General features: G+C 37.2%; 9 protein-coding genes across 15 annotated transcripts; 5 read left to right on the top strand and 4 right to left on the bottom strand.

Annotated features, from left to right (window-relative positions):
* The first annotated feature begins 59 nt into the window (after window positions 1-59).
* Window positions 60-952, top strand: LOC123316280. 2 transcript variants are annotated; one of them, XM_044902271.1, is made up of 3 exons: window positions 60-487; window positions 538-631; window positions 739-952. In XM_044902271.1, exons 1-3 carry the CDS (start codon window positions 408-410, stop codon window positions 838-840), a joined length of 276 nt encoding a protein of 91 aa, XP_044758206.1. In that variant the 5' UTR covers window positions 60-407; the 3' UTR covers window positions 841-952. The 2 variants fall into 2 exon arrangements, with proteins under 2 accessions (XP_044758206.1, XP_044758205.1); XM_044902270.1 differs by having other exon boundaries at window positions 684-952.
* LOC123316278 (guanine nucleotide-binding protein subunit beta-like protein) lies at window positions 938-2,985 on the bottom strand. Of its 2 annotated transcripts, XM_044902265.1 has the most exons (5): window positions 2,780-2,983; window positions 2,422-2,630; window positions 1,828-2,034; window positions 1,381-1,589; window positions 938-1,202 (listed from the first exon to the last, which is right to left on the bottom strand). In XM_044902265.1, exons 1-5 carry the CDS (start codon window positions 2,886-2,888, stop codon window positions 986-988), a joined length of 951 nt encoding a protein of 316 aa, XP_044758200.1. In that variant the 5' UTR covers window positions 2,889-2,983; the 3' UTR covers window positions 938-985. The 2 variants fall into 2 exon arrangements, with proteins under 2 accessions (XP_044758200.1, XP_044758201.1); XM_044902266.1 differs by lacking the exons at window positions 938-1,202; window positions 1,381-1,589 and adding an exon at window positions 2,244-2,368 and having other exon boundaries at window positions 1,840-2,034; window positions 2,780-2,985.
* Window positions 2,986-3,335: 350 nt separating this feature from the next.
* LOC123316275 (tudor and KH domain-containing protein homolog) lies at window positions 3,336-5,692 on the top strand. Of its 2 annotated transcripts, none has more exons than XM_044902264.1 (7): window positions 3,336-3,588; window positions 3,661-3,977; window positions 4,095-4,265; window positions 4,539-4,736; window positions 4,879-5,095; window positions 5,156-5,322; window positions 5,377-5,692. In XM_044902264.1, coding segments are annotated over exons 1-7 (1,356 nt in total). In that variant the 5' UTR covers window positions 3,336-3,586; the 3' UTR covers window positions 5,661-5,692. The 2 variants fall into 2 exon arrangements, with proteins under 2 accessions (XP_044758199.1, XP_044758198.1); XM_044902263.1 differs by having other exon boundaries at window positions 3,339-3,524.
* Window positions 5,693-6,475: 783 nt separating this feature from the next.
* LOC123317044 (serine/threonine-protein phosphatase 2A catalytic subunit alpha isoform) lies at window positions 6,476-9,569 on the top strand. The gene is made up of 4 exons (XM_044903399.1): window positions 6,476-6,736; window positions 7,278-7,739; window positions 8,117-8,409; window positions 8,489-9,569. Exons 1-4 carry the CDS (start codon window positions 6,635-6,637, stop codon window positions 8,559-8,561), a joined length of 930 nt encoding a protein of 309 aa, XP_044759334.1. The 5' UTR covers window positions 6,476-6,634; the 3' UTR covers window positions 8,562-9,569.
* An 849-nt stretch (window positions 9,570-10,418) lies between these two features.
* LOC123316318 (homogentisate 1,2-dioxygenase) lies at window positions 10,419-12,718 on the top strand. The gene is made up of 6 exons (XM_044902330.1): window positions 10,419-10,563; window positions 10,717-10,983; window positions 11,129-11,306; window positions 11,524-11,927; window positions 12,112-12,420; window positions 12,549-12,718. The coding sequence occupies exons 1-6, from the start codon at window positions 10,549-10,551 to the stop codon at window positions 12,675-12,677; spliced, it is 1,302 nt and encodes a 433-aa protein (XP_044758265.1). The 5' UTR covers window positions 10,419-10,548; the 3' UTR covers window positions 12,678-12,718.
* A 68-nt stretch (window positions 12,719-12,786) lies between these two features.
* Window positions 12,787-14,693, bottom strand: LOC123316319 (histone-binding protein RBBP4). The gene is made up of 5 exons (XM_044902331.1): window positions 14,517-14,693; window positions 14,023-14,457; window positions 13,594-13,967; window positions 13,228-13,537; window positions 12,787-13,166 (listed from the first exon to the last, which is right to left on the bottom strand). The coding sequence occupies exons 1-5, from the start codon at window positions 14,536-14,538 to the stop codon at window positions 13,021-13,023; spliced, it is 1,287 nt and encodes a 428-aa protein (XP_044758266.1). The 5' UTR covers window positions 14,539-14,693; the 3' UTR covers window positions 12,787-13,020.
* A 212-nt stretch (window positions 14,694-14,905) lies between these two features.
* Window positions 14,906-16,171, top strand: LOC123316320 (zinc finger protein 79-like). Its single transcript, XM_044902332.1, has 3 exons — window positions 14,906-15,226; window positions 15,283-15,477; window positions 15,530-16,171. Exons 1-3 carry the CDS (start codon window positions 15,053-15,055, stop codon window positions 15,905-15,907), a joined length of 747 nt encoding a protein of 248 aa, XP_044758267.1. The 5' UTR covers window positions 14,906-15,052; the 3' UTR covers window positions 15,908-16,171.
* A 54-nt stretch (window positions 16,172-16,225) lies between these two features.
* LOC123316317 (protein lin-54 homolog) lies at window positions 16,226-20,766 on the bottom strand. 3 transcript variants are annotated; one of them, XM_044902328.1, is made up of 11 exons: window positions 20,659-20,766; window positions 20,259-20,411; window positions 19,956-20,198; window positions 19,599-19,900; window positions 19,283-19,537; window positions 19,059-19,229; window positions 18,867-19,007; window positions 18,609-18,814; window positions 17,772-18,108; window positions 17,123-17,304; window positions 16,226-16,773 (listed from the first exon to the last, which is right to left on the bottom strand). In XM_044902328.1, exons 1-11 carry the CDS (start codon window positions 20,675-20,677, stop codon window positions 16,590-16,592), a joined length of 2,193 nt encoding a protein of 730 aa, XP_044758263.1. In that variant the 5' UTR covers window positions 20,678-20,766; the 3' UTR covers window positions 16,226-16,589. The 3 variants fall into 3 exon arrangements, with proteins under 3 accessions (XP_044758263.1, XP_044758264.1, XP_044758261.1); XM_044902329.1 differs by having other exon boundaries at window positions 19,599-19,759; window positions 19,814-19,900; window positions 20,259-20,749; XM_044902326.1 differs by having other exon boundaries at window positions 20,259-20,749.
* Window positions 20,767-21,231: 465 nt separating this feature from the next.
* On the bottom strand, window positions 21,232-25,894 carry LOC123317518 (zinc finger CCHC domain-containing protein 24-like). 2 transcript variants are annotated; one of them, XM_044904091.1, is made up of 5 exons: window positions 25,698-25,894; window positions 23,537-23,699; window positions 23,211-23,435; window positions 21,838-22,002; window positions 21,232-21,745 (listed from the first exon to the last, which is right to left on the bottom strand). In XM_044904091.1, exons 2-5 carry the CDS (start codon window positions 23,693-23,695, stop codon window positions 21,632-21,634), a joined length of 663 nt encoding a protein of 220 aa, XP_044760026.1. In that variant the 5' UTR covers window positions 23,696-23,699; window positions 25,698-25,894; the 3' UTR covers window positions 21,232-21,631. The 2 variants fall into 2 exon arrangements, with proteins under 2 accessions (XP_044760026.1, XP_044760025.1); XM_044904090.1 differs by having other exon boundaries at window positions 23,211-23,438; window positions 25,698-25,888.
* Between the last annotated feature and the right edge of the window lie 1,380 nt (window positions 25,895-27,274).

The following is a 27,274-nucleotide window of genomic DNA, read 5'->3' as shown; positions in this document are numbered from 1 at the left end:
CTCACGAGACGCTCTGATAAATCAAGGGGCCTGTCTAAAATTATTGAATGGATGTCTAGGGGCTGTTTAGGATGCTGTTTCTTCCAACATATAATTTGTTCTTTCGTCACTTTCGGGTCTCCGGTTAATGGACATGTCGGTTCTTGTGCTGTTATTTTCGTCGCGCAATCCTTGAATGTTCCTGCCATCCTTTACGGGCATCAGCGCTAGATATCCAAATACAAAAATTATTGTATTGGTTTATTCATATTCAAAATTTAGACATTTGACCTAATTATTCGACATATCTGTCTGATTTCGACAAACTAGAGAATTTGTGAAAAAATTTTCGTTAGTGGTCCAAATGGCTGTCAAATGTCGACTTTCCAATACAAACATTACCAAAGCTACTGTAATTTCATCAAGCAATGCCTTTACCTGAAATCGAGGAAATTCTCCAAAGATTTAGAACGAAAGAGGAAAAAGTTGAAACGCTATTGAAAGAAAAGCAAGTATCAATAACATCAGTGATTTTTTTTACTGAAACTATCATTGTAGGTCTGGATCTTTGGATAAGTCAAAGGAAAACCAAAAGGAGAAAATATTTTTAAGCTGTGAGGATGTTAAAAAACGAAACCGAAACTTGATGAAGGTATGTAATTTTTGCATATAAAGGTACGATAATACTAAATTTACTTTCAAAGGATTTTGAAGCAGTAAAAGGCAGGCTTCGTTCTAAAGCAATATTCTGTCCTGCAGAAGTCCAATGGGAAAATGCCTGTAGAGAATACCAGACAAACCCTTCTTTACCTATCACTACATGGAAATGTCAACTACCAGTTTTCGTCTAATTCGAAATAAACTTATAAATTCTTTAAAAAAATAATGAATTTATTCTACTCACAGCACTTACATATATACATATGAATTAATCTACACGAAAGAATAAATCAATAAATGGAATAAAACTCCACTTTATTTGGTCTTATTTATAAAATTCACAAACTTAATGGGAGATGCTGACTTGCCACACCCTGATAATATTATCAGAATAACCAGCGAAAAGTGTCTGTCCATCGGTAGACCACGCTAAAGATAGACATTGTGGTGGTTCAGCTTTGCTAGTTTGAGATACTACTTCAGGTTTTAGTTCTTCAACTAATTCCTTGCTTTCCAAGTCCCAGATCTTGATGGATGGTCCGTAAGCTGCACACAACCAATATCTAAGAAGAAAAAATCAAAATTATCAGGTGATACTAACAGACTACCTAGTAATAGTGAAGAAAAAAATAATCAGTCCCATATCCGCTAACCTTTCATGGACAATTCAAGGGGTTAAAGTTTTTTACATCATGTAAGATTTCAATTTTAAAGAAATAAAATTCTCTTAATAATGCTTACCTGTTAGGGGAGAAACACAAAGCTGTGATAATATCATTATGTTCCAAGGTGTGCAAATGTTTTCCATCATTCAAATCCCACAACATTGCTTTGCAGTCTTTACCGCCGCTAGCGCAAAGACTACCATCAGGAGAAACAGTTACAGTGTTGAGGTAACCGTGATGTCCATAATGGTTGATCTTTAGCTTGCAGTTAGTCAAATTCCATACCTAAACAGTTGCAAAAAAATGAGCAAACACCAAAATAAAAAATTTCAAATAATATAGTAAATTTGAGGGAATGTACGAAACCAGATTGAGGAAACAAATGAAGATGCTTATATGCTTCTCACCCAGGATTCACCACTTAATTTCCTTCTCGTTGACGGCCCATTAAGTCATTTTGGGACATGAATAGGTGCTTTTGAGAAGAGAATATCAAAAATATATAAAAAATGTCATAAATTACCTTCACGGTGCGATCCCAACCAGCAGATACGATGATGGGGTTCGAGTGGTTAGGTGAGAACCTGACACAAGACACCCAATCGGAATGACCATCTTCCTGAATTGTGTATTTGCATTCTGCAAGAGTGTTCCACAATTTGATAGTCTTGTCCCGTGAACCAGAGACGATTTGTCTGTTGTCAACAGAGAAAGCCACGCTCAGAACATCCTAAAATTGAGAAACCGAATTAGCTACTCGCATGACGCAACGAAATAACCTCAAAAAATATTGACGAAATCTGTCATCAACGTCCATAGACATAAGAATAAATATTTCTATGCTCAAAGATTATAACACAGAAGAGAAATAAGAAGAAACAGAACCATATTGATGAGAAATCAAACGGTTTACTCCATAAAATTATCTTCTCTACATACCAGTTGGGATAGCATGTAACTCTAGCCATCCACCTTGACCCTCGAGGATCTTTATGGTGAGGCAGACGGGAATTCTTCAGTCGAAGCATGATGACCAACATTATTAAAAAAAAAAAATCTTCTAGCTGTTTTAAAAGGGAGATTAATTTATCTAGACAAATATACTATCTTTTCCAACCTTTGTATGATCCTCGAATCTCCTCGTGGATTTGCCAGCAGCCAAGTCCCAAAGCCTGAGGGTCTTATCCCAGGAACCAGACAGGGCATAATTACCATCGCTGGACAAAACAACGTCGGAAATGAAATGGGAGTGACCGTGGAGACGCTTTTGAGGAATACCGTATTGGGTCTCGTCACGTGTCAATTTCCATACAATCAGAGTCTTGTCTACAAGAGAACACAAAATTCTTCAAGTAGACGAAAAATACACAAGAATTAGATAAAGATAGTACCAGTAAATAAATTCCCGACGAATTTACAAATAATAAATATAGGATTCGAAAAGTAGAACAAGATTAAAATTAATGAAGCCTTACCTCTTGACGATGACAAAATAATATCGGGATACTTGGGGTTTGTGGCGATTTGGGTAACCCAACCACTGTGACCCAAAAGGGTACCTTTTAATTGAAGAGTTTCGGACATGTTAAGATATAGACAAGCAGGCTATTTGCCTTCAAGAGGAGACAACCGCCTACAACGAAACACGAACGGAAAAGAATGATCTTGGGCAGAGAGGAGAAGGGAACCCTGTAGAAAATGTCATTCAATCGGATCAACTGTCAACATTGCACATAGAATAATTCTTCTTAGGGCGTGTAGACTACGCTCTATTTCCAAAAGATTCCTACTTAAAATTTCCAGTTCAAAATAAAAATGAGAATTATTTCAAATAAATTGCTCTCGATCCATCTCTATCCAAGCTATATTCTCTTGTCTTACAATTTTATCCGGCTATTGATAATGACAAAATAATTTTTTTTTAAATTCCAAAAAGATAATTTCTGAGGAAAGTGGCCCTTTTTCGTATGGAAATAATTCATATCAATATCTAGCACGTGCAAAGATATAGAAAGTTTTTTTATACACTGACAGAACGATAGAAGAGGAGAAAAAAAATTCACTCAAACTTCCACTTCCAAAACTGTTATTTATGTCGTTTGCGGTTATGTTTTTTAAATGTAAAAAAATAAGTGAAGAAAATCGTAAATTGTCGATAGATTTCCCTCTAACTCCAACACAATTTGTCAACTAAATGAAGCGGCCCTGTTAAAAAAAAATGTTGGTATATCTACAGCATTTTCGATTATTCTTTCAATGTATCCCATGTCATACATCGCATAATGTAATTAATTTAAAAATAGCGATGAACCTTATTAAGAGTCTTGAGATATTCACAGTCAGGAATTCTTTTCAGGCAGTCTTATAAGAATTTAGCTGCAGTCCTCGGGCTGTCACTTTGTGGAATTTCCCTATATCTCTTACGCAAATATTGGAAAAAAGATGAAGATGATACACTTATGAAAACATCCAATTTTACTAGTGTAGAAATGGTAATTCCTCCAAAACTTGTTAGGGAAGTCATTGGTAAAGAGGGATGCAACATAAAAAAAATTGAAGTTTCTTCAGGTACCAGAATCCATTTCAGACACAATGAAGGGAAAAGGATTTGTATCATAAGAGGAACCACCGAGGCTTGTCATATTGCTAAGACTCTCATCCAGGAATTTATTGGTATGTTATTCGTGCACTATACTTAATAATCATTAGATAAATTGAATACCAAAAAAGATTGGTTCTTATGGTTCAAATTACCAAACCCTAACAGAAATTTAAATGATTATTGCTCAGGAAGTCTTCCAAAAATTGAAGAAGATGTAATACACATTCCTAGAGGGGTTACTCCTAGAATGATTGGCCGAGGTGGGGAAAATATCCATGAAATACAAAATTTATCTGGTGCTAAAATCAATATTAGTCAAGAATCAGGCGATTCTGCACTTTCCAAAGTAACTTTCACAGGTGAGCTATCATGTTCCAGCTGGAATTATTTCATACATCCTTCCTTAAAGAAATGAACGATGCATATTTTAGAAATGAGTATCATGAAAGTACCATTAAAAAAAAAGTATCTTTGTCATTATTTTCTATGGTATACCATGCTCTTCATTGGTTCCAATGACATTCCTGGAACATAAAATCTATGAGAAAATGCTGCCAATATAATGATAAAAAAGTAAATAAGCTGAATATTCCTAAAAAACTAATATATAATTTCCTCTATATTATATATAGGAACAAAGATGCAATTACTTGAGGCCAAAGCCCTCTTCGAGGATAAACTACAGCAATGTATAGAACTTAATTCAAAGCTACAATTGGCCATGTCAAAACGTGAACCAAGAGCTCCTCCAAAATGTAGTCCTACTAAAGAAGATGAGGATAAATCGGCACATGGTGAAGCTAGAAGGGAAAGTTTATCCCAAATCATAGGTAAAAGCAATTTCACAAATTATACTTGTCTCAAACCTGAGTATTTACTCATTTTACATTTTTACATTTGTAAATAATTTCAAATTTAATAACCTCTCTTCACCTTCAATAGAATAGGTCATTCGAAAGCTACCTTTTTTAGAATCTGCAGACTCACCATTTGAGGTCTATGTTTCTGCCTTAGTGGATCCCTCCAAGTTTTGGATCCAAATTTTTGGACCCAAAGCAGCAGAATTAGATCGTCTCGTTGAAGAAATGACTGAATTTTACTATAATGAGGAGAACAGGTCGCTGTACTTACCAAAAACCATCAAAAAGAATGACTTGGTGGCTGCTGTCTTCAAGTATGATAGCAAATGGTGGGAAAATTCACAAGTTTTTATGTTAAACATCATCCTAGCTGAAATTTAATTTTTTAGGTATAGAGCTGAAGTTTTAAGTGTTGATGAAGTCAAAAAAGAAGCTCAGTTGCACTATGTTGATTATGGTGATACAGATTTTGTGGAATTCAAAAATATTTTGGAATTGAGAACAGACTTCTTGAGATTGCATTTTCAAGCTATTGAATGTTACTTGCATAATATTGGTAAGTACTTCACTAATATTTGTTTATTTTTATACGCTTTCTTGTCATTTGTAGAACCTGTGAACGGAAAGTGGAGCGAAGCCGCAGTTGATAAATTTGAAGAATGGACTTATGTTGCCCAGTGGAAAAACCTCAGTGCCAAAATAAAAGACTACACAAACAGAGAAAATAAAGGTCGAGAAGGCTCCCCAGTACCTGGTATTGATTTGTATGATTGTAAAAATGGAAAAACTGTCAGTATTGCAGATAAATTAGTCGATAATAAATTTGCTTGTTATAAAAAAAACCAGGAATCAAAATCAAATGAAGTTGCCAGTTCGAGTAGTGATGTCCATTAATTAAAAGAATAAATAAATTAGTTTTGTTTTTAGACGTTCTTTCATTTAATTTCAATCTTATTCTCTGTGACTCGAAGAGAAAACAGGTTAAATTGGCACTGCTTGAGCGTAATGTCTAAGTATAGCTTATTTCAGAGGTTTATCAATGTAAACTACACTAAAACTAAGCTCAAGGGGTGCACTTGATCCTGAAAAAGCTGCTGAAAGACAACAACAAAATAATATTTTTGATAATACATAGAAAAATACGAATACTCCAAATAAATTTCCATTGATCTTTCCATGACAAAATAAATCAACAACTCAAACTCCCTCCTCAAGTAGTAGAAAACTTTTCATTAATATCGAGCACGCAAAGTTCCACAATGTTCGGAAAATCCATGAAAAAATGATTGATCATTAATCAGATTGAAGAAAATGATGATATCACAGAATAATATATAACACAAAACATCTATCAAAAAATTTCGAAATCCTTTGTATTCCTGGAATCGAATAGACTCGAGAAATCTCACAGCAAATAATTGATGAAGAATCAAATGTGATTGAGAATTCATACTCTCCTCCCAAAAATTCAACAGTGATTTCTTGTAATTCTACGTACGTCATAGTTTTCTGTCAGAATTCAAGATGAAGACGGCATCCCCAAAAATATTACGACCCCTAATCTCCACATTATCCAAGGAGATCTCTGATCAAGATGAAATAAACGTAAGTAAAGCCGTCCAAGCGTGAAAATGGAGTAAAAGGGAAATTTGAAATTTCCGCGCTGACCCACTTCTACAACACATCGTTTTTCCTATAAGCATGCGCACACTCCCATTAGATCACCGCCATTTTGGAGTGTTTGTGGTATTGTGATTCAAGATATTTGTTAGAAAGCCTCTATGTCGAAATTCACACCCAAGTACATTATAATTCCCTCATAATTTATTTGTAACTTATTTTTCATATTGAACAAGAAATCAATTATCATGGACGAGAAAGCGACGTGCAAAGAGTTGGACCAATGGATTGAACAACTCAATAACTGCAAACAGTTATCCGAGAGTCAAGTAAAAACACTTTGTGATAAGGTAATTATTTTTATTTCATGAAATTCGCTGATTCGACTCTTGTTCTCTTCGGAATATAAATTCCTGGTGGTTCGTAATATTTCGAGCAGATTTTTCGTTACGGTGGACCTTTAATCGTGAGTCATTAAGGTCCTTTTTCGTTTTGAATATTACGTAGAAAACCCGTTTTGAAGGTTTTAGAGGCAACCGATTTCCTCTTATTCCTAATAGTTATAGCGATTTGGACTTTCGTTATCATTAACTTTGGATGATGACTGGTTTCCCCTTCTAGGAGTTCTCAAATTGTTTATTGGAAATGATTGGGATGATTTATACTCGATATTTGAAGGACTGGTGAACGGGGAATCAAATTAATTTTCGTTTTATTTCAATTGAGTATTCACGTTCGATTATAATTTCGAGCATCTCCCTCAGTGCCTTTTTTAACACTTTCATGTTTTCAATTGAATCGTTGAATCTGATTGTTCTGTTGTAATTATTTGACAGCAACTTAATTGTGGGTAAACAGGATGCATCGAAAATAATTATGGATTAATTGCAGGCTAAAGAAATCCTTTCGAAAGAATCAAATGTTCAAGAAGTGAAATGTCCGGTAACAGTATGTGGAGACGTACACGGTCAGTTCCACGACTTAATGGAATTATTCAGAATAGGAGGAAGGAGCCCGGACACAAATTACCTCTTCATGGGCGACTATGTGGACCGCGGTTATTATTCAGTGGAAACAGTGACGCTTCTGGTGGCCCTTAAAGTGCGATATAAGGAACGGATAACGATCCTGAGAGGCAATCACGAATCTAGACAGATCACCCAGGTCTATGGGTTCTACGACGAGTGTTTAAGGAAATATGGAAATGCGAACGTTTGGAAGTTTTTCACAGACCTGTTCGATTATCTGCCGCTAACCGCACTTGTCGATAGTCAAATTTTCTGTTTACACGGTGGCTTGAGTCCTAGCATCGATACATTGGACCACATTAGGGCTTTAGATCGATTACAAGAAGTAAGTTTCATTATTATGACTTAATAATTTTTTTTGGGTCTTTTTGGAGCAGTCATTGGTTTTACATGAAAACTGGGCGATCTTATCAGATTTGTCTTCGGAATTTGTTTTTTTATTATTTGAATAATGAAGATGTTCCATTGTAATCTTATCTCGAATTATCTGTTTGTTTGGATGAATATACATATTGCCAAATTTTGCGAACGTTGAACTTTTGTTTTCTTTGAAATTTGGGGACGTTTTTTCACAAACGGAACTTTATTATATCCAGCAAATGGAGAATATAGTGTGAGTACTTTCAAAAGTGAGATAATGTGAATCGGGAGTTGAGGAAAACAGATTTTTTCGACTTGCTACTTAATTTTCCTTAACTTTAGGTGCCCCACGAGGGTCCCATGTGCGATCTGCTCTGGTCGGATCCCGACGATCGCGGCGGCTGGGGAATTTCTCCAAGAGGAGCGGGTTACACCTTCGGTCAAGACATCTCGGAAACCTTCAACCATACCAACGGACTGACGTTAGTGTCGAGGGCCCATCAGCTGGTGATGGAGGGTTACAACTGGTGTCACGACAGAAACGTAGTGACCATATTTTCCGCTCCCAACTATTGTTATAGGTGCGGTAACCAGGCTGCCATAATGGAGCTTGACGATGCTCTAAAGTATTCATTGTAAGTGCCCCTTTGATTTTTTCAACGTTGACTTGTACGAGTTTGGTGGATGGGTTATTTATTGCTTTCTACGTTTCAGTTTACAATTCGATCCAGCCCCGAGGCGCGGAGAGCCCCACGTTACACGCAGGACACCCGATTATTTCTTGTAATTCATGTATTTGTCAATCGCAATATCATTTTAAGCTGCTTAGGTATATCCTATTCGTTAACAAGTATATTGTACAAAAAAAAAAGATGGAGAAGGACGAGCTTAGCTCGCTTCTTTCCAAAAAACGATACAGCAAAACCCCCCCATTTTCCTTTCAAACTAGACAAACGGTTCGGTCGAACGATTGAACGCAAAGAACCAGAAAAAATAACTGATCCTTCTTTGAATTGTTAGACCGAATTGCTTATCGTAAACTGTTGACCGTTTTTGAGAGGAACTTGACGGAGTTGATGATGAAAAGTGGTAAAAAATTTTGTTCTTTTTTATTGCCATTGTACTGAATTTTTGGCGGACAGTGACCAAATTGCTGTAAACTAAATGGTAGGACATATGAATAAATGCATGTATTACCCCCTCTAGTTATACTCAGTGTTCAATATAAAGAGCATTTTTTCAATTTTTTATTTTATCTCAGACTCTGATTTTTCGACGACTTGACTCCTCTCCCCCTTGAAGAACAAATCGAAAAAATTGAATTTCTCGATTATAGTTTCTATTATTTTTTGTCTTCAAACGAAATTGAAAATTATTTATTGACTGTGCTCTGTTTGTTGAAAGTCTTGCTTCTCTCCAAGGTTGATTTGGTAAAGGAGGGAAAGGTGGTAGAGACGTGGATTTTATTCTCTGGGCCGGTTTTTATCGATGAATTTTGGAGCGAAGCCATTTATTGTGTTTTGTGGAATTATTCATTAAAAAGATTTTCACATTTCTTCTGCTTTTTCATTATTTACCGATTCCGTTATATATCTGCTGCTTATTTTATACAAACTCTTCCAAATTGTAGAAATTGCAGTTTATTATTAATAAATCGATCGACAAATACTAAAGGTTGTTGTTTTGTCTCGAACAGAATGGTTATTTTTGTTGAAATTTTCTTGAGTAATATTACCAATATTTAATTTTAAGTTGAAGTTATTTTTGTAGGCAAAAAATAAAGTAATTAATTCAGGTTCGTTGTCTGATTTCAAAGCAATACCCAAACAATAGATTGAATTCATTAAAATGTCAACACACCTCCACTAACACCAAAATGGTCTTAGATTGACATTCTGATTGGCCACGCCCCTTTGACATATACAACGCGCCTATTACCCCCTAGCCACGCCCTCTTGAAGAGGTCTATGCTGATTCCTAACGCCCCTTTGTGATCTTCGACTCTCACAAAGAGTTAGGTTAGGTTAATGGTATAATCAGTGAACTCTAAAAAGACCTTTTCTCCTATCGCTCCTATGAGGGTAAAATCAAAATCTGAAGCCACGTCCAATTGAAACAGTCTATGTTGATTAGCCACGCCCTGTTGTGATCTTCGACGTTAGATTATAGAGTTAGGTTAGGTCTCTCTATAATCTTTGCTATGATGGCTCCATAGACACGCCCAGTTGATTGGTCACGCCCCTTTGTCATCTTGACAGTACCCAAGGTCACAATGTGCCAAATGTCAAGTTTCAAAGTGTCATTGCTCGGGCTGAGGTGGGGGTAAATGGGTGCGGAAGGGCTTTTTGTGTTCCTAACACGATCAGGATGGCATCAGAATGGGCCAGCCCACTTTCTTTTTCATTAGTTGTTCGAGACAGATGTCCCTGGGCAACTAGTCCCACTTGATTGTGAAAACGCGACTTTATTCTTTGGGGTTATCTTAAAGATAAGGTCTTTAAACACTCAAGCAGCGAATAACCGGAGTAATCCGGGTTAAACCGATCGCTATATGCCGAAAAGCGATAAAAAAACTACGTCATAAAGAAGTGAATTTGTTGAATGACCCCTGTATCACTGCATTCCAGATTTATTGTGTATGTTGAAAAATATCTCGAAAATTTATCATCTCATTTATTAACCCGTTGATAAAACTATTCCTAGTGTTGCAACCATGAAGAACCAATTCGTAAACAAGTTCAATCACAAGTTTGAAGAATTTCCTTTCGACAATAATGAGCGACTTAAAAGTAAGTATTAAAATAAAATAATTACCTGTTGTACTGAGATAAAAAATTACAATTATACCTATCCTTGGTCGGAAAATAAGCAATAATAATACAAGTTTGTTGATTAGGTTCACCAAAAAATATTTAATGATTATATATGACTTTTTTTCCAAGTATTTGTCTGGATTTGGTTCAGAGTTCTCGTCAGAGGATCCGAGATGTCCGAATTCCTTACCAAAAGGCCAAAACAGCCCTCAGATATGTCCCTACGGTTTGTACGCCGAGCAACTGTCTGGAAGTGCCTTCACAGCCCCCAGATCTGACAATAAACGGTCCTGGCTTTACAGGATTTTGCCTTCTGTTGGACACAAACCTTTCCAATCTTTTTCGGAGGGAAATTTCGATTCGAAATGGCAAGAAACAAAACCTAATCCAAATCAGGTAATTAATGAACCTCACTTGTGACGTTGCCATTATACCCCTTTTTTCTGGGCTGTGGGGATTTTTTCTTGTTGGGAAAATGAAGAAATTTTGTGTTTATCTTCGAGAAATATCAGTAAATTATCAAATACCTTCTCACTTACAGTTGCGATGGAATCCATTCGATTTGCCGAGTGAAACAAGGGATTTTGTCCAAGGTATTTACACAATTTGTGGAACTGGAGACCCTAAACTGAGGTTGGGCTTAGCGATTCACATTTATTCCTGCAACACTTCCATGAAAAACCGTGCTTTTTACAATTCGGACGGGGATTTTCTCATAGGTGAGTTCACTAGTTGGCAACGCCGCTCAAACCCTTCGAATCCTGCCCGATGAATCAAAATAAGATTTAGATCTCTTAAATTCACATGAATAAGATCTTCTTTTCATTCTGAACGCATGGAAAAAGAAGGATGATGCGAAAAGGGCCTATTTTTCTCGATGCAACGTTGCCATATTTCATTTGTCGTAAGATTTCCGAGGAATTTTTCTTGTTTCAGTCCCGCAACAGGGCAAACTGCTCGTTAAGACCGAATTCGGGAAGCTGCAAGTATCCCCGAACGAGATATGCGTAATCCAGCAAGGGATGCGTTTCCAAGTCCTGGTTTCCGAGGCTTGCAGGGGCTACATACTGGAGGTTTACGGCCGACACTTCTCCCTACCCGACCTGGGTCCGATAGGGGCCAACGGGCTGGCCAATCCGAGAGATTTCCAGAGTCCCGTGGCCCATTTCGAAGATATACAGGGGGAATTCGAGATCGTATCGAAGTACCAGGGAAGCCTGTTCGTTTGTTCGCAGGACCACAGCCCCTTCGACGTGGTGGCGTGGCACGGGAACTACGTGCCGTACAAGTACGACCTGGCGAACTTCATGGTCGTCAATTCGGTTTCATTCGATCATTGCGTAAGTTTTTTACTGACCAAACCTCATAATTCACTCACTTTGATGGTTTTATGTCGTGAAAATTTTCCAGGAATTATCTAGGTCTCAACTTGGCAACACCGCGAGTAAATAACGCGTCGATACACGTTAATATCCGACAAATTCGTCTCCTATGGCTATTTATATGTCTTATGGGCCATTTCAGGACCCCTCGATATTCACAGTGCTGACGTGCCAGTCGGAAAAACCCGGCACAGCGATAGCAGACTTCGTGATTTTTCCCCCGAGATGGTCCGTGCAAGAGAACACTTTTAGACCGCCCTACTATCACCGCAACTGCATGTCCGAATTCATGGGACTGATAAGCGGGAGGTACGAGGCCAAACAAGGGGGTTTTCTACCAGGGGGCGCCACGTTGCACAGTATAATGACACCGCATGGCCCCGACGTCGACTGTTTCGAAAAAGCCAGCAAGGAGGAATTGAAACCCGCCAGAATAGCCGAAGGATCCCAGGTAAATCGAGAGAGAAAAACTCTCACGACTCATAAATCACATATGATTAATGAAAGTCAGTGAATAATGATTTATTAATCACAAGTGATTTATGAATGTCATAATTCACCGTTTCAATTTTTTTTCAGGGATTCATGTTCGAAAGCTGCCTGGGCTTAGCTCTGACGGAATGGGGGGCCAAAACGTGCAAGAAACTCGACGCAGGCTACCACAAATGCTGGGAGGGACTGAGAAGAAATTTCACGGGTGCCAAATAATTTCGAAATTTTCTGTAATAAAATATATTATATGACACTAACTGGCAAAAGTTTCAATCAATTTCAATTGTTTCAAGTGGTACGAACAAGAAAAAAAAACAACAAAACAGAAAATGGTACGATTTAAGCAGAACTTCAGACGAACATCGTTTAACCTAATTACAACATAACAATACTTTGTATATTCTGATTTGTTTAACTTTTGCACCGACATAAATATTAAAGTTGAACGATTGAAAAATAAACGCAAATATTTACTCGAGGTTCAAACGATTATTGGAACCGAACGTCCATGGATACCCCGAAAGGAAAGATATCGACGAAATAATATGTCACTTAACACTTAAATAGCCTGCGGATCCATATCCATGGTTTGCGGTTCCAACTCTTCATCGTTATAGATATTTTCCGCCATTTGCCAAACCTGCATTATGTTATCTTCAGATACCGAACATATAACCCACGGCTCATTGGGATTCCAACTGAAATCTGAAACGAAAATCAATCAATTACACCGGGCACACCTCATAAACCATAACAACCATCTTACCGGAAATTTTGGCGGTGTGTCCACCGTGGATGAACAGGAGTTCCGGAGGACCGTCCTCGCAGTCCTCCGGACTTTGCTCCTCGCCAATCTTACTAAGATCCCACACATGCAACCTTCTGTCCGTTCCGGAGGAAGCCAAGATTGTTTCGTTGTGGGGGGACCATTGAACTTGGAAAATTTCATCCTTGTGCGACTCAAAACTGTGTAGTTTTAGTTTGAGGTTTCGGAGATCCCACAGTGCCACCGTTTTGTCTGCGCTTCCTGTTGATAGTATAAATTCGGAGTATGGGTTGAAACTAAGACAGTTAACCTGAAAACGAAATTATTCAAATTGTGCAACAATAACTGAAAAAAAAATTCACTCACCTCTGCAGTATGAGCATCTACTGTATGACTTGGTTTACTGGTATTATTGCACCTTGTATCCCAAATCATTAACTTCTGATCATCAGCAACTGAACCGAATAAACTTTCATGTAGTAGATGCCATGCTACATCTTCTACCACAGCCGTATGTCCAGTAAAAATGGTTTTTGCATCGATGACCCGATTCTCTTTAGGGGTAGCATTTATATCCCACAGACAAATCGTATGATCATCACTGGCAGAAAGCAAATATCCATTTAAATTTGGATTCCATGATAGACCATACCCTTCTTTTTGGTGTCCTCTTAAACGAAGATCAGGATGGCACTCGCCGTTAGGATCTGGCTTACTTGGATGTTTAGTGTAATCAAATACTAAAATATCCATTATGCTTGAAGTGCTCTTGAGCAAAAGTTAGTATAACCTTACCTAGAACATCACTAGAAGGCGTTTTCGTAGCGATAACACATGGATTTTGAGGCATAAAACGCGCCCTATTCACTTCACCCTCATGGTTGATCTTGATTTCAATCTCAATCTTACCGGAAACAGACCCAAAACCACCGAATTCTCCCTTTTCGTTATCATAGTGGGAAGCATCGAATTGAGCATCCTCATTGGGTAACTGAACGCTAGCTATCAAGAGATGGTTTTGTTCATCTGATGTATGTGTGCCCAATATGAGCCTGTGGATTGAATGGTCCTTTCCTTCAGGTCTGGTAACATCGGGGAGCCACTGGGCAGTCAAGGAGGGCCATTCCAAGGCATGTGTCATGACCAAATCATACAGAAATGGTGTGTTTTTTTTCCATATTTTATACTCTTCATTTATGACCCTCTCTTCAACGGCATCATCAAACCCTTCTGTCAAGTTTAATTAGAAAATCAGAGAAAACCAATTAACTAATAATGGAAAAACCTACCTGTTTCTCCCTTGTCACCCATTCTATTGCTCTAAGATAACGGATTTTCGAATATTAGACGTTATAGATTGTAATATTAGAATTGATGTCCCGCAATAATTTCTTTGTATTCAATCTACAATGAAGTCGTTGCGTCTCCCGCCATTCACGTTACCGGCCATAAAATTAAAAAAAAAATTTCAATAGTTACCAACACAAAAATAGAGTTCACTATTTCAAGATTCTATAAAAATTTTTGGTGGAAAGTAGATAAATTTGAATATTGTATCACTAGAAAAATAGGAACAATTTTATTATTTGCGAATAATAATAAACGATATGAAAAAAGAGAAATAATCGATGATGAAAAGGATCATTCACCATAGAAAAAAAATAAAGTCTGTGATTAAAGGTTAGCTTAGCTTGAAAACGGAAATAAACAACTTGAAAACAATAATAATAAGAATATTAAATAACTTAATGAATTTTTCACCAATCTCCAGAATTATAAAAAATAATAGTTGACTTCCACTGAAGAGATCATATGGTTTCTTGCTATGTCTCATCCGTGGGGAGCAAATTTCTACGTTGATAACTTTAGAAATAATGAATTATCATCAATCGAACCCTGCATAAAATTGGAAGTCAATGAAGAAGAAAGAATTGATGTAACTATGAATCCTCTACCTGTAGGAGTCGAAATAATTAATCAAAGATCAGTGTCACAACAGGTAGAAGTTTCATTTGTAATTAACTGAAAATAATAAATTCCAGTGTATCGCCTTAGGTTAAACAAAGTAGGAAAAAGAAAACAACAGTGAACCCCGACGTTGTGAAAGAAGAATCAAGAAGCTGTACAGAATGTGGGAAAGTACTGGCGTCCGCTGCTAGTCTATATGTTCATTTAAAATCCCATTCCTCAAATAAGCCATATATCTGCGGGGAATGTGGGGCCAACTTCACAAGAAAGTATTATTTAGAGGTGAGCTATTAGAGTATCAGGGCACAGTTATCATATTCATGAATATTTCCAGGTTCATCAGAGAACTCACACTGGCGAGAGACCCTTCAAGTGTGACATCTGCGAAAAATACTTCTCACAGAAATCGAGCCTCAACACTCACAAGAGAAGGCATACCGGCGAAAAACCGTATGAATGCCTCATTTGCGATAAAACCTTCTCCGCACAAAGTTACCTGGCTTCTCATCAGTGGACACATTACCAAAAAGTTAACGGTGTTTTTACCTGTAACGGTTGCGACCTGAATTTCGTCAGCAGGAACCTCTTCGTTCAGCACATTCGAACTCATTTGAAAGAATTGAAATACGAATGCGAGCACTGCACCAAGAGATTCGCCAAAGAGTCTTATTTGATCCGGCATAAAAACGGTGCACATCTCGGTGATGCTTAGTACGAGGTGTAATGTAATGATCTGAAATAATTTATATACCTACTCGTTGAATGTTTCGCCCCCAAGTTCAAAACCTTTTTTTTGTTTGACGACTGAAGGATGATGAAATGATATTGTCTAATTTCTTCGAAACTGATCGAAAAGTTTATATTTATAATAAATTTCGAACAGTTTTGAAGTTATGCTTATTTTTTACATATATTTTAAGTCTTTTTTGTGATGTTTTTTTTTCTTGTATTGATGAAATAAACTTTTTCTGGTTTACTTCTTTCTTTGAGTTTCCAGGCATACCTTACTTAATCGTGTCAAAAAAAGGCATTTCCTCCAAATATAAACTTTATTCTGGATTATGAGACAAAATACAATAAAACTTCAATCATTAAAAAAATCATTACACAAAAATAAACCTCGCATAAATAAAACAAAATAAAGATAAAGTTAACCTGTCAATAAATAATTCACCTAGAATTTTATTACATGCGAACTTTCCAAAACACAAATATAAACGTAAATTGAACTAAGCTTGTATAAAATTCACATCAAGTCAGTCCAAAATTTTAAATCGAAGATAATTCAATTAATATCTACACGAATTCTCCTTGTTAGAAAACTTTATGTCGAACAGTTTACGCTTAAAAAGTAGTTAAATTGTACTATACAAAATTATTGAGGTAACACCGCTTCAAGGGCTTCTATTCGTCGAATGTTCTATTATCTCGTTCAGACACCTTCCGAATTCTTCGATGATTTCCTGCGACGTCGTCTCGACGTCTTGCATGTTTTCCGTTCCCTTGTCGGCAACGGAGAGTAAACATTGACAAGTAGCTTCAATCACATCGAGGGTGATGAAATTTACCGCCTGTCGACTAAACATGAAATTTCGTTAAAAACAATACAAACAACGAAAGGAATTGGAAAAATCGACATTTAAAACATGCGCAGATATCGAAAGAGTGAATTGAGACCGGTTTCGCTCTTATTCGACCTCATCAGCACCCGAAAACTAGCATCGAAGTGATCCATGCATGAGAAAGCTTAGGTTGTTGGAAACCAGGTGTCGCACTAATTTATACGATACTTCGGCCAAAAATATCCTGATGGGCACAAATAAGAGCGAAAATCAGATTTCTGCTAGTCAAATTTCTTTCAATTCCTTTGATAGATACATTAGGGTTGAACCAATTATATTAATATTAGTTTCGTCGAGATTCTTACCTTATATTTGAACTTTTAGGCTTTGGTAAAGGCACTGCGTTATTCACCTTCGGTGCTATCCTTTCCATCGGAGCTATAGACACACCGTTGTTTATCACACTTCTGAAGTTTTTCCTCTCTAGGGATTCTTCGATATTACGGCATCCGATGCATTTGCAGTTGCTGGAGCAGGCAATTTTTGCCTACAAAACAAAGGTTCGAACGTTTTCACAATGAAACTTTACTCTTGTTAAAAAATCAAAAATCTTCTCCATTTTTCGATTTTTACACTAGTTAAAAAAATTGACACCCGATGGCGCGTTGTGAGCATCTTGAAATGAAAAAATCTACTAAAAAAAGTTGAGTTTTTCATCGAGGATAAACTCCCAAATTACCGCTATTTTATGAGATCTGGCAACATCGTGATTTTTTTGCGAAAAAAACGATCCTCCTCTCGTAATCTGAAATTAAATTCGTTCGAAAAACACCCTCGACTCACGAGCAAAAATTTCTAAAAAAAAACCCGAAATTACGTTAAAAATTCTTTTTCGAAAAAATTCCTATAACTCGAAAACCGTTCATCCGATTTGCACCAAAATCGACAGGTCCCTCCTAAACGTATTCCTCGATGGTTTAAAACATAAAGGGGCGCATAACGTGCGCATCTCACCTCATAGCATTCGCAGTAATTCTTCAAGCAACCCGATCTTTTGCAGTTACACCCCTTGGTGTGTTTCCTTATCGAAACGTCCCCCACGTCTTTGGCCTTCCCGATCTTGGGCCTGAAGGCGTTCGGGTTCCTCTCCAAGCAGGCCTTTATCGCCCTCTGTCTGTACTCCTCGTTCTCCAAGTTGTTGTAACAATACATGCACTTGCATTGGTAACAAAATTCACCGTTGGCGAAACAGTCGCAGTAGAGTTTCAGACACTGTGATTTGGTACAATTGCAAGGCTTCCTCGTCCTCATCCCGTTGCTGTCCGACGAAGAGTCTGCGGGAGGCTGGGGTCTGGGGGAAAAGAGATAAACACTTAATATCCCACTTCAAAAATATAGATAAGAAAGACAAAATCGAACAGAAGTAGCAAAAAGTGTGGTATAACACTGAAAATCCCTGAAATTTTGGATATTTTTCTGCCATAACTGGTTCAAAACTTGAAGAGACTTGAAATAATTGGGTTATTACAGGAAAAGCGAGTTTAAACTCAATGATCGTGAGTTTTATTCATGAATATTCGAAATTCCCTGCAGAAACTGTAAAATACACATCTCACAAATGATGTTTTACATAGTTTGTGCACAAAGTGGCAACAGCGTCCCTCAAACTGAAATGACATTTACAACTGTCAAAGAATGAGGTTATGTTAACCAAATAACAATCGGTGATTTTCAAGAAGCCATTTTCGTTAATCTAATCAAAGTTACCAACCCTGCTTGCCAAGCTCTTTCAATTTTAAGCCCAAATTTTTTTATTTTTCGAAATGCGCAGTTTTTTAGGAGTTTACTCACTTTGTTTCTGTGGCCGAGGCGGAACTGGCCGCGGACGAGTTCTGACTGGAGCTGGACTTCTGTTTCGGTATGGCCAACTTGGCCGGTGGAGGGTTGGCTTGGGTGGTCGACAGATATGGCAACATGACGACTTGCGTATTAACAGTAACCGGCTTGTTGATAACCACCGGTTTTATGTTCTTCTGATTCGAATGATTCGAAGAGCCCTGAAAAGGAACGTTTGAACAAATTGCAAGTACTCTTATCGATGAAACCTACCCCTAATTCCGAAAAAACCAGGCTCCCTCCGGGTGTAGTGTGCAAAGATATGTTAGGCTTTGAGTTGGAGGTACTCAATGTGATGGTCGAGGTCGGTGTCGACTGAACGGTCGTCGACGGTACAAACTTAATATATTGTACCTGAAAAATTTATCGTTTTAAAACTTCCAATGATCCAAACGGAGTACCTACCCCCTTCCCCGGTATATTAATCTGATGCAGTTGTCCCGCATTCAGAGCTTGAGTCCCAGCCACCTGAATCACTTGTGCTTGAGGTAAAATTGACTGTCCAGTCGCTGGCTTCTTATAAATGATATGTTGAGTGCCTTTTTGTGCCGGTAATATTTTCGTGGGCGATTTCACCTGAAACTCAACAATGATAAACGTTTCCAGTCTCCCAAACACGATAAACTCACGGGATTCAAAGTGACAGCCTTGACTGTACCCCCCATGCCAGTCACAATTTGATGAGTCTGTCCCGGCACCTGCGAAACCAATTTTAAAGTTTTGGCGCCCCCTTTGTTCAATACGAGCGTAGCCTTCGGCTGGGGCTGGGTTTGAGGTACGTATTTGGCGTTGGTCAGCAGTCCCATTTCCTGAGCTTGCTGCAACGTTATCGTTTTAGTTGGACCAATTTGAGCCAAATTAGAACTGTTCGGAACCAGTTTAACCTGAAACAAGGCGAAAATAAAAACAGATCACAATTTCGCAGTTACCAAAATGTAAACTTACGTGTGCGGTTGTCGAATTGGGTTCGGCTTTCTGTACAACCATAAAATGCTGCTCTTGAGGTTTTGTTCCGTACAACGGCTTAACCACGTTTTTGGTTGAGCCACTTGGGGAAATAACCTTTCTGACCAAAAGTTGCTTTTGTGGTACGACAGAAATATTACCTGCGGAAGTAGCCGTGATGGTTTTAACAGTATTAGCTGGCTTTATTGGTCTACCTAATTGAAGATTGGCTAAATTTATTTCCTGACCCTGGGGAGATAATAGCTTTATCGTCTGCCCTGATCCTGTCGTGAGACTCTGACCTAAAAATCCAAACTTATTAAGTAACGATAGGAAGAAATTGGCGTGTTGCATTACCTTGTACCAAAAGTAATTGCTGTCCGCCCTGTAATGGTTTCAGAGTAATCGGAACTTTAGTTGGCTTAGGTGCGATAGTAAGAGGTCTCAGAGGGGGAACTGAAATTTTTCCTTTGACATCAGGTAATATTTCTTCCGGACTAGGTTGTCTCTCAGTTTCAGTTTCTATCTCCACCTCTTCAGCACCAATTTCAGTTTCAACTATTTCTTCTTCCATATTAGCTGCTTCTTCGATTACAACTTCTGTATTTAAAAATTTTAGTTTGAATGAAAATTTAAATTAAATACTGCTGTGTACATCACCTTCTGTTTCCATGCTATTATTGAAATTCAATTCTTGTGATAGTTCGGCTAATCTTTGCAAATCTGTTGTTGTTAACGATAAATTGTTTTCAGTTAAAGTTGCCCCTTCAATACTCAATGTGTTCACCAGGGACTCCACATCTTCTGAACTCTCTAAAAATTTTATAGAAAACATGATTCACATTCTTTCAAAGCGTTCTACAACTACTCGTAAATGGAAATGGTGATTTTGTGCGAAAATTTCGAAACTCGGTAATGTCTAAGTTGATTCCATTCAGCTTGATGCATAGTTTTAAAATGCTGCCAAAAGCTTGGTCTAAATGGTCTGCAATGAATGGTCTAGAACTCAAAAGGCAACTACTCTACAAAGCGGAGCTAATTAAAACTCAGTTTTCTGTACCTCTTTCGGGAAGGGACATTTTTCCACCTTATTTTCAGTTTTATAATTTAAAAATCGAATATGGACTATTCAAAACAAAAGTCAAATTTGACAGATCACGTGACCACCGATGCTGTCAGTTGCACCAATCTTGAGCCTAGAATTCTCGGTGATCTTGAACTCCTTTTCTTCTAATGTGTTTATTCAACAGGTACTGGTTAAGATTATCAATTTTTAGACTCGCTCTAATATTTCGGGCATAATTATTACCCGAAATACTTCATATAAGGAATTCCTCTATTTGAAATTCAAATGATAAACTATTCTTTTTTCAATAAGAATGAGCATACATTCAATGAGATCTATGGTCATAATACCAGGGGCGGATTAAGTAATACGCAAGTTCGTGAGGAACAGAGCCGGTTTTTGATAAATCAGTTTTTTTGCATGCTGTTCTATTTGAGTTTGAGAACTCAGATCAACAATAGTTTTTTTTTATTGTTCAGTTTAGCTGGCTCTCAGTACTGTAGATTATATAAATACATATTAAAATAATTGTATGAGAACTGATATATTGAAAAAAAAAAACAAATATAAACAGTGTATTCTTTTATTATTAAAATTACATCATAGAATACTTAAATTTTTATAAAATTTCACAGGACTTTCTGAAGAAGAACCGAACATTATAACGGATAGCGTAACTATTATTCTGTAGCTAATATATACATCTTGGACAACATCCATAATCCAATTAGAATCTCAGCTGAAAATATATAAATATCTGAAAATTCTCAAAATATATCGGAAAAAATGACGAAAATATAAATTAAATCTAGGCTTTAACAGAACATCCACAACATAAAATATATATAAAATACCAACAGAATATAAAAATAATTAAGTACTTTGGTCTGAAAACACGAATGAATGAAAAGAATCGATTATAATACTAACAAATGGATGGAACTTTCAGAATTTCGCTTGTTATTCATTATTGTACTTTCCTACAGTAATAACCCAACTCTTTGCACTTCTGGCAAAGATGCTGAGGATGTACTTTCGATTGGTCCGAAACGTCGAGTCCGTCAGGTTTCTCCAATGGCCTCTGCAGAAAAAAAATTCGCTCAACAAAACTGTTCGCTCAGAAAAATACAGTACAAAATTAATAATTCATCAGTCGAGTAATTTTCTACTCACTTGCTTGTGGGGATACACATTTATGTGACACTTTATACATTCCTGACCCATATTGGACCAAGAGTTACCGGACATCCACTTTCTCTTACATTTTGGACATTTATACTCGCCGAAACAGCGTTTTCTTCCTTGATATGGAGTTTTTCCTTCTTCCTTGGGTCGAGCCTGAAGGAAAAAATTGATATCAAACTTATGTTATGACGTATTTTTTATACACTAATGGAGTTTTGCAATAGAGTATTCCTAACTTGGCTTTTCCTATGCACTTTTTTACCACTCGGGGCTCCAGCCATCAATCGACAATTTGATTATATTAGGGGAATAATAAATCAAACTAAACAAGAAAACTGTTGACGTCGAGGGCGATAAATTATAAGATTAGTGTATGCGATAAATAAGCCGACTCAAGAACTCATGAATTTGTATACTAGACAAACATTTCTGAATCGTTACGAACGCGTTGAAAGAGTTTGAAATTGTCAGAACCATAGACCTATTTCAATATGTCAATCGTCAGGACATACAGCTTGAAATAATAATCTGTCTTTGAGTGCTATGGGGTCAGATCTGAGTCAGCATGGGGACTGGAATATCAAAGAGTTAGAATTCTTGCTACTCTTTGGAAATACATATATCGAAAAAGGTGTTGCTCAGTTTGTAGATCCGACACAGAAGCTTGGGCATAAAATTCATAGAATAAAAACAGCGATTTCGATAATGTTTGGGTTCTTGGAACATAGTAATTTATGTTCTCTGGTTCGGAAGATTTTTTTTTACGAGCGTTCAAAAAATTTGTTGTCCAGAGGCTAGAAAGCATAACTCAGGCTAAATATTACAGGCTTGTGATATGGCTTAGATGATCAGATATTATTCAGACCCTCGTCGAATCAAAATATCGAGAAAATTTTAGCGTGAAATTACAGAACTCGACCCACAGATTGTCTATGACTCGACCTGCCTGAAATATTCTTGATGGGACCGACCAGGAATTTAAGTCTTATCAGTTTCAACGATTGCATTTGTTTATATCCAGAATATCGCTTCGATATAGAATTTCTCGCATTCATTATGCGATAAAAAGGACGATGACGTTGCAACAATCCAACTTATCAATGGTTGTTTTGGAAGTCTGAAAGGTAATCGCGATTGATAAAGACAAGAAACTGATATACAAGGGGCTAAATTTTTCAGTTACCATTGTTCTTTACCTTTAGGAGTGAGGGTGCATCACTCGCCAACTTCAGAGTCGAACAATTTCGCTATTCAAAATTCCGCATTTTTTCCTATTTTGAGTAGAAGGTTCATCATTCCGTAATCTGTGGTCATAGACATAGAGTCTCTAGTCTATGACTGTGGTTCATTATTCTACTCACCTTTGGACAATCTTTGATGTAATGGCCCTTCTGAAAACACAGATGACATAGGTAAGATGGTGGTGGCCTCTTCAGTGGCCTTCTGTCCAAAATGCTCAGATCTGCAAGTTGTTCGCTGATGTCTGCTACAGAATCCTGCAGGCTGTTATTGTTTGAGTAGGAATTGTAGGGTCCATATTGAAAACGATTGTTGGTGAAGGGATTCCAAGACGGGGAAAGGAGTTTCTGCTAAAAAGACAGGGTTGTATTCAGCGATTTACAAATGCGCACTTGATACGTTCGGTTTCAAATGGAAATCATCTTCGAATTGAAAAAAACATAGTTACCTGGAAGTCTGGGGTCTGCTCCAAGGGTAGATAGGGAAATAGTGCCGCAGGGGCGTACTGGGAGAGTAGAGAGTTCGCGTTGCAATTGAAATCCTGTCTTTTTCTGTTCGTTCCAAAATTTGTTGGTTGGGAGATCATCGTCGTCGCTATTGGGGCCATAATTCTAGAAAATCAGACGTTAGGGGTCTATGCGAATTTACCGATAGACATCGAACAGATCAGGCAGTCAGTGAAATAGTTACACATGCGAAATGCCAAGATTTTCTGGTTGCTGTTGAGAAGCGAAAGACGAGAAACGTGTGTTAGCAGCGGACATGAAAATTATTCACTTTCGGATTCACTTTGCCACTTGAATGCGAGAATTTTCACGAATGGATTGAAAATAGAAAAATTGTGAAAATGGGGGTGTCATGTGTTAACTTGTGTTCTTATGAATGATGAAATATGTAATGTGGGGAAAAAACGACAAATTTCTTCTTAAGGGTTCATTTTACAGCCTGTAGGTTGTAGAGTATGAGTGAAAAAATTCGAAAGTGGTTTCATAAATGGAGTTAGTGCATGAAACATGCTGATTATTATTGGTTTTTATCTTCATAAAACTGAGGTAGAACAATTTAACTCAATCTTTCCATAAAACGTATGTTTTAAATTTTGAAATTGTTGCTATTATATACCGGGTGGTATATCAACTTGTGTTTATTCTTTGTATGTGTGTGATTGTTTCAGCCATTACAAACAGGGTTTGTTTCTTCTCAAGTAGGAAAGGTTTCCTAATATTTTTTTAAACCTCTTGAAACAAGAAACTTAAAAATTAAACTATTTTGATATAATTATTCAAATGGCAACGTCTTCAGCGCTGCAAAATAGATGGAAGCCTGTACCTTCTGGCTAAATTCAGCAGGTAATCATCCAGTACATTATCCTCCATTTTAATGAACAACAAACTAAAAAAGGGTCATTAGTTATGATGAATCAAAAATGCAAAAACTCAGTATCACTCTCAGGTATGCATGAAAAAAATAGAAAACATCCACGAATTTCGTGAAAAAGTTGCAACCAAAAATTGTAAATTTTTCTAATATAGATATAATTTTAGAATCCCTCAACAAGAACCTGAATATTTCAGTCACTAAACGCTGTTTAATTGGTAGTATGACTGATTAAAGTGTATGCCAAGCGTTAATTAAGAATGGACCTCAATTTCTATAATTCCAACGTCATAACAAATGTTTTGCATTTAGTAATCAGGAAGGATGAACGAAAAACAATTTTTTAAGGTGAATTTTCAGTCTCTTAGTAGAAGATTTGCTATTCATTTAAGGCTGAAAACTATAGGAAACGTGTTGGAAATTCGAAATAATTATGAATTTGGTGGAGGAGCTGGTTGATTAGCAAAATTTCAAATATATGAATAAGAGAGTTGTTAATTGATGGTTTGACACTATTATTTTCACTGGGATTACTCATCATTTTGCACATAGTTTTCGTGTGTCATTTACTTCAACTATTATTGATTGAAATGCAAATGAAAACCCTTTTTTAGAGTGAATTGAGGGAGGGCCTACTGTGATCCCATGAGATAATCTTATGGAAATATCGATAACTATTTGAAATGCTTGTAATCGATCTGCAAGGTGAAAATAATAAAAGATTTACGTCTCATCGTTGAAAAACCGAGTTTGAGTCGAAACCAGAAATAGAAACAATCTCTTTCCAAAAAGTGAAACTGTTATTATTTGAACTTTCCTTTTTGAATGGGATCAAAATGGTTTTTTTACAATTGATAATCTGTTTGGGGAGAAAAACATCATCCTTGTTCTATTATTTTCGAAGTTAAAAGACGATTGTAACATTGGCGAACGTTGAACATGAATCTTTGTACCCATAAAATCAGCATTCCCAATTTTCCACGCAAAGATTCGAAAAGGATTAAATTGACATCCTAGCTGGATCTATTTTAAAAATTCGTAATTTAGAGTGTACGGCATGGCAAAATAGTGAGACGAACGTGTACCGTCTAGTTTATTATTAAGTTTACAACTTATTTTTAGTTGTACTTCGCGTCGCAACTTTTTCACGTTTTTTTCTTCCTTGGATATCAATCAAACCGGTTGCTTCGTCGGAAAAATCCGACTCTGGGTAAGAAAATCGCCCTGCATACCTTCTGGTACGATGCACAACACTTTTTCAGTATTTTCCGGACACTCTTTGACGCGGAACTTGTCTGCGAGCACCTTTAACACCAGGAAGTAGGGGTGAGAAGACCCGACTTCTACCTCGTCATCTCTTTGGACGATTTGGTTTTCGTCGTTCGTCGGACCGTTTGGCCAGGAATGGGTTTAAAAAGAGGGAATTCTCGGTTCTCCTGCTTCTCCATGGCTCGGGTTCGGTCTGGGCCGTGGAAGGGGAAATGCTGTGCTTAAAATAAGTCTTGGAGAGACTGGGACAGACAGACGCAACGGCGTTCCTCAAGTTTCAGCTTTGAAGGAATTAATAAGCGATTGTGCGTTCGTTTCTGCTCCTAGCGAGGATTGTTTGGGTATTTTCGATTTATTGAGAGCAAAACAATAGACGATTATTTGGTTGGCAGGGGCGTAGCAACAGGGGGTGCGGTTTTAGGCAGGATTGGAGAAACGTCTCGTTTATGGCGGATGCGCTCTGAGCGACGATTCTCATATTTATCTCAAGATAACGAATTTTGAAGTTATATCGTCTAATGTGCCTTCCACTTCTCGATCTAGAAGTGAAGGAGGTTCATTGAGATATTTTTGAAGACTCCTGAAGCATTTTATTCTAAGTTGGGCACAATAAGAAACTGAAATTTCCACTGCTCGAACAAAAATGAAAACTCGGTGGAAATTTCATGTGGGTATATGTTTGACACTGACTGAGTATGAAATAATGCCCCATCGATTAGGTTCCTACCATATCAGATTAGTTTTTACCCCAAACAAAAAACAAATCACAATTGAATAATTTTCTATGAAGATGAATATTCTGAAAAATTATTGACAATTTGCAGCTTATGTACTCATTTCACGTGAAAAATTAAACGTTGACATAAGTTGTCATTTCAAACATTTTATGAAATAATTCATATACATACGTTTTACAAGCTCATTAAGAAAAGTTGGAATTGAAAGTGTGTTATGAGGTAAGTTCATGTAACAATATACCGAAGATACATTCCAATATTATTTTTCTCCCCATTCCATATAAAAATTCACATGGAATAAATCACAAGATTATGAGGAAATGTAAACACTGTCTCCAACTTTTCATTTAGTGGTTCTATTCTAGGTTGAAATTTCGCATCCACCAATTTAAGGTTCGAATTGTTTATTCCACGCTCGTTTCAAATTGTGCAACTCTTCATTTTACAGTTTTGGGTATTAGATTCTCAATTGGAGGGCTCGAATTAAAAATCGTTCAAAACCAATTCCTTCAATTGTGGAAAAAACGCGAGCTTAACAAACCGGTGAGGGTATTCTCAGGCTTTTTTCTATTTCCAAACCTTTTTCGATTTCAAAATAGCCGATTAGCATGTAAAACAAATTCGGGATATTGCATCCGATGTTATTTGGGTATTGTTTCGTATGCTTTCCCACTCCAGGGCTGTAGTCAGCCTGTAAGGGTAGCCCCATTCGAACTTTTTATACAATCGATTAAAAAGGATTGTTGAAATATGCGAGATTCGGTAAATTCCACATTTAAATGATTATTCTTCGTTTGTCTTAT

The sequence above is a fragment of the Coccinella septempunctata genome, chromosome 7 (genome assembly GCF_907165205.1).
Source record: "Coccinella septempunctata chromosome 7, icCocSept1.1, whole genome shotgun sequence".
In the NCBI taxonomy this organism is placed as follows: Eukaryota; Metazoa; Arthropoda; class Insecta; order Coleoptera; family Coccinellidae; genus Coccinella; species Coccinella septempunctata.
This window is presented reverse-complemented; position numbering and strand designations above follow the sequence as displayed.

Coding starts and splice junctions, on each gene's coding strand:
- LOC123316317 (XM_044902326.1), bottom strand. CDS start 20,433: ATGTTTTCTATAAAATTTTTAGAGAGTTCAGAAGATGTGGAGTCCCTG. Junction 19,230..19,282: donor AGGCTGTCACTTTGAATCCC/GTGAGTTTATCG, acceptor GTTGAGTTTCAG/GTGAAATCGCCCACGAAAAT. Junction 18,815..18,866: donor TGGTTTTTTCGGAATTAGGG/GTAGGTTTCATC, acceptor GTTCCTTTTCAG/GGCTCTTCGAATCATTCGAA.
- LOC123316280 (XM_044902270.1), top strand. CDS start 408: ATGCCTTTACCTGAAATCGAGGAAATTCTCCAAAGATTTAGAACGAAA. Junction 488..537: donor GAAACGCTATTGAAAGAAAA/GCAAGTATCAAT, acceptor CTATCATTGTAG/GTCTGGATCTTTGGATAAGT. Junction 632..683: donor GAAACCGAAACTTGATGAAG/GTATGTAATTTT, acceptor TTACTTTCAAAG/GATTTTGAAGCAGTAAAAGG.
- LOC123316320 (XM_044902332.1), top strand. CDS start 15,053: ATGTCTCATCCGTGGGGAGCAAATTTCTACGTTGATAACTTTAGAAAT. Junction 15,227..15,282: donor AAAGATCAGTGTCACAACAG/GTAGAAGTTTCA, acceptor GTATCGCCTTAG/GTTAAACAAAGTAGGAAAAA. Junction 15,478..15,529: donor CAAGAAAGTATTATTTAGAG/GTGAGCTATTAG, acceptor GAATATTTCCAG/GTTCATCAGAGAACTCACAC.
- LOC123316318 (XM_044902330.1), top strand. Junction 11,307..11,523: donor GGACGGGGATTTTCTCATAG/GTGAGTTCACTA, acceptor TTCTTGTTTCAG/TCCCGCAACAGGGCAAACTG. Junction 12,421..12,548: donor GAATAGCCGAAGGATCCCAG/GTAAATCGAGAG, acceptor ATTTTTTTTCAG/GGATTCATGTTCGAAAGCTG.
- LOC123317044 (XM_044903399.1), top strand. CDS start 6,635: ATGGACGAGAAAGCGACGTGCAAAGAGTTGGACCAATGGATTGAACAA. Junction 6,737..7,277: donor TAAAAACACTTTGTGATAAG/GTAATTATTTTT, acceptor GATTAATTGCAG/GCTAAAGAAATCCTTTCGAA. Junction 8,410..8,488: donor GATGCTCTAAAGTATTCATT/GTAAGTGCCCCT, acceptor TCTACGTTTCAG/TTTACAATTCGATCCAGCCC.
- LOC123316319 (XM_044902331.1), bottom strand. CDS start 14,538: ATGGGTGACAAGGGAGAAACAG. Junction 14,458..14,516: donor GGGTGACAAGGGAGAAACAG/GTAGGTTTTTCC, acceptor TAAACTTGACAG/AAGGGTTTGATGATGCCGTT. Junction 13,167..13,227: donor ACACACCGCCAAAATTTCCG/GTAAGATGGTTG, acceptor TTTTCGTTTCAG/ATTTCAGTTGGAATCCCAAT.
- LOC123317518 (XM_044904090.1), bottom strand. CDS start 23,695: ATGGCCCCAATAGCGACGACGATGATCTCCCAACCAACAAATTTTGGA. Junction 23,439..23,536: donor AGCAGACCCCAGACTTCCAG/GTAACTATGTTT, acceptor CTGTCTTTTTAG/CAGAAACTCCTTTCCCCGTC. Junction 22,003..23,210: donor ACATCAAAGATTGTCCAAAG/GTGAGTAGAATA, acceptor TTTTTCCTTCAG/GCTCGACCCAAGGAAGAAGG.
- LOC123316278 (XM_044902265.1), bottom strand. CDS start 2,888: ATGTCCGAAACTCTTCAATTAAAAGGTACCCTTTTGGGTCACAGTGGT. Junction 2,631..2,779: donor TATTTTGTCATCGTCAAGAG/GTAAGGCTTCAT, acceptor GTTCTCTTGTAG/ACAAGACTCTGATTGTATGG. Junction 1,590..1,827: donor GTTGGGATCGCACCGTGAAG/GTAATTTATGAC, acceptor GCAACTGTTTAG/GTATGGAATTTGACTAACTG.
- LOC123316275 (XM_044902264.1), top strand. Junction 4,266..4,538: donor TTCCAAAGTAACTTTCACAG/GTGAGCTATCAT, acceptor TATTATATATAG/GAACAAAGATGCAATTACTT. Junction 5,096..5,155: donor TTCAAGTATGATAGCAAATG/GTGGGAAAATTC, acceptor TTAATTTTTTAG/GTATAGAGCTGAAGTTTTAA.